This window comes from Stylophora pistillata, chromosome 10 (genome assembly GCF_964205215.1).
Source record: "Stylophora pistillata chromosome 10, jaStyPist1.2, whole genome shotgun sequence".
Taxonomy (NCBI): Eukaryota; Metazoa; Cnidaria; class Anthozoa; order Scleractinia; family Pocilloporidae; genus Stylophora; species Stylophora pistillata.
The window spans coordinates 3,159,922-3,162,044 of record NC_142528.1 but is presented as its reverse complement, the minus strand read 5'-3'; the positions used below and the strand labels follow the sequence as shown (position 1 = coordinate 3,162,044).

The 2,123-nt window shown below is 37.3% G+C and overlaps 1 protein-coding gene across 1 annotated transcript; it reads right to left on the bottom strand.

Annotated features, from left to right (window-relative positions):
* Window positions 1-1,917, bottom strand: LOC148721407 (adenosine receptor A2b-like). Its single transcript, XM_088736608.1, has one exon. The coding sequence runs from the start codon at window positions 1,666-1,668 to the stop codon at window positions 793-795; it is 876 nt and encodes a 291-aa protein (XP_088592734.1). The 5' UTR covers window positions 1,669-1,917; the 3' UTR covers window positions 1-792.
* Between the last annotated feature and the right edge of the window lie 206 nt (window positions 1,918-2,123).

The window sequence follows — 2,123 nt, the reverse complement described above, 5'->3', positions numbered from 1 at the left end:
GCGCTAAATTCACAAAATTTCCCACTTGTGTTCGAGAGAAGTTCCGTTCACGCTGGTTTAACAATCTTGGACTGCAAAACTTTCGCTCAAATCGGACTTTATTCTTCACAATTCAACTTTGTACTGTCTACGATCTATCCATCTCAAGGTTACAAAAATGCTGCATCTAATTAGCTAAGGAAGTCGTTACCCAAATGCGTAATTCCTAGAGAGAAACAAAGCTTGATCAATTTCTAGAAGAATTCATGTGCACTAAATTCCTATCACACGTCAGTTTATTCAACAATCATATCGTGCTGCTAATCCATATGTGGCTAACGCCTTAGAAGTACCTGATATAATGCAACACTGTTTAATTTTATGCCACTACGCTTCCTGTTACATTCTTCAAATCTCTTTTATAGCGGGAGCGAAATTACGGCTTACTTGATAAACAGTCGAAAATATGATCATGATAAAGCAAGGAAATCGCTTTTGAGCGTACAAACGCTTCACGTGCGCAACATTCGTATCTTAATGTTTGAGGGTTTCATTCTGTTTTTTTTTTTTTTAGTAAGGCCCTCTCAGTACATTTTATTATAATTATAAAAATGAGTTATTCAAGGGAGAGGTGTATTTTAAACGAACATTTGAGTTTTTTCAGCTTTGACTATTTTCTACTCTTTGTTACGAGCGACTTTCATTGCACTGTAACCGAATTGAGAAAATAAAAAAAAGTTAAAAACCGCCCGGGAAAATTAATAAGAAGAAATAAGTGGACTGGTATAGGCAATATATAATATTCCACTTTGCTTATCCACATTTTAGCCTTGCAATTATATTTCGCATTAGGTCCTTTACAGAGTGTCGAACGTCGCTCATTCTCCAGCAGTAGATAAGAGGATTCAGAGATGAATTTACAAACATTAGGGTGCGACAGTAAAGAGAAAAATCCTTGTACCAATTTGAATTGAACTCAAAGAATTGCTTGGCAAGAAGTGAACAAAAAAAAGGCAAATAACAAACTAAAAAAACAAAATATACATAAAATGTGTTGACGGCGGATTTCCTCAGCCTGACGGTATTTGCTGATTCACCATTCCGTGCGGCTTGCTGTACTTGTGAAGCCTGAATCTGGTTTGCATGGAGTCTTACTGCAAAGTAAAGTCTGAAGCTTGTAACAGTTACAAAAATGAAGCAAAGACTCCAAAGGATGATTTTGATGTTGACTAATTTTGATCGATCATCATTGATGATCCAAGCGCAAACGAATGAAAGAATAGCACTGAGCATCCATGCTAAGATTACCAAACCAAGAACGCGTTTGTGTGTCACAAGTTCTCGATATCTGAGGTGGAGATGAACAGCCAGGAATCTGTCCAGACTCAGTGCCGTGATTCCAAGGAACGAAAAGTCAACGAGTGCAAATTGGATGGCCCATAAAATATTTGTAACACGGCAACCCGCTAACTCAAATGCAATTGACAACGGCTGAGCTACTAGACCAACAGCGAGATCAGAAACGGCAAGATTCAGCAGCAATATTTTGAAAGGTTCTGGTAAAGAGGAGGTTTTCCGTATGGCTTGAATTGTTAGGCTGTTGAAAACGATCGTTACCAGTGCTGAAAGGGTGTTCAAGACGACATTAATGAAAAACGTTGAAGCACGTGTGAGTTCATTATCTGCCATTTTGCCACGAGGGAAGTTGCAGTTATCGATAGTTGATCGTTTATGTGAAAAGTTCAATTCCACGCGGTTTTATTCAAGCTGAAAGCTTGTCAATTTGAAGATGCATGCAAATATTTAGTCTAAATCAAGCCAGATGTCTTGAGCTACTTTGAGAGGAGACATGCAAAATGAAGAGCTGACAGCATAGGATATGAATTTAGTGCCCTAAATAAAGTACTAATATTCAATGTGTTTCTAATCTACTCGATGTTTTATTGTGATATCATTCCTGGTTTCGATTTTGAGTCTTTATTTTCACGAAAGATTGGCAACGAGACTGAGACAAGGTAAAAATAAACGAAAATAGGAGGAAACAAAGACGGTCATTGATAGAAAATGAGTATGAAATGGAAAAGTAAAAAATTGAGGAGCTCATGCTATGGGTATCAAGTTAAAACTAAGTGTAAAGAATAATA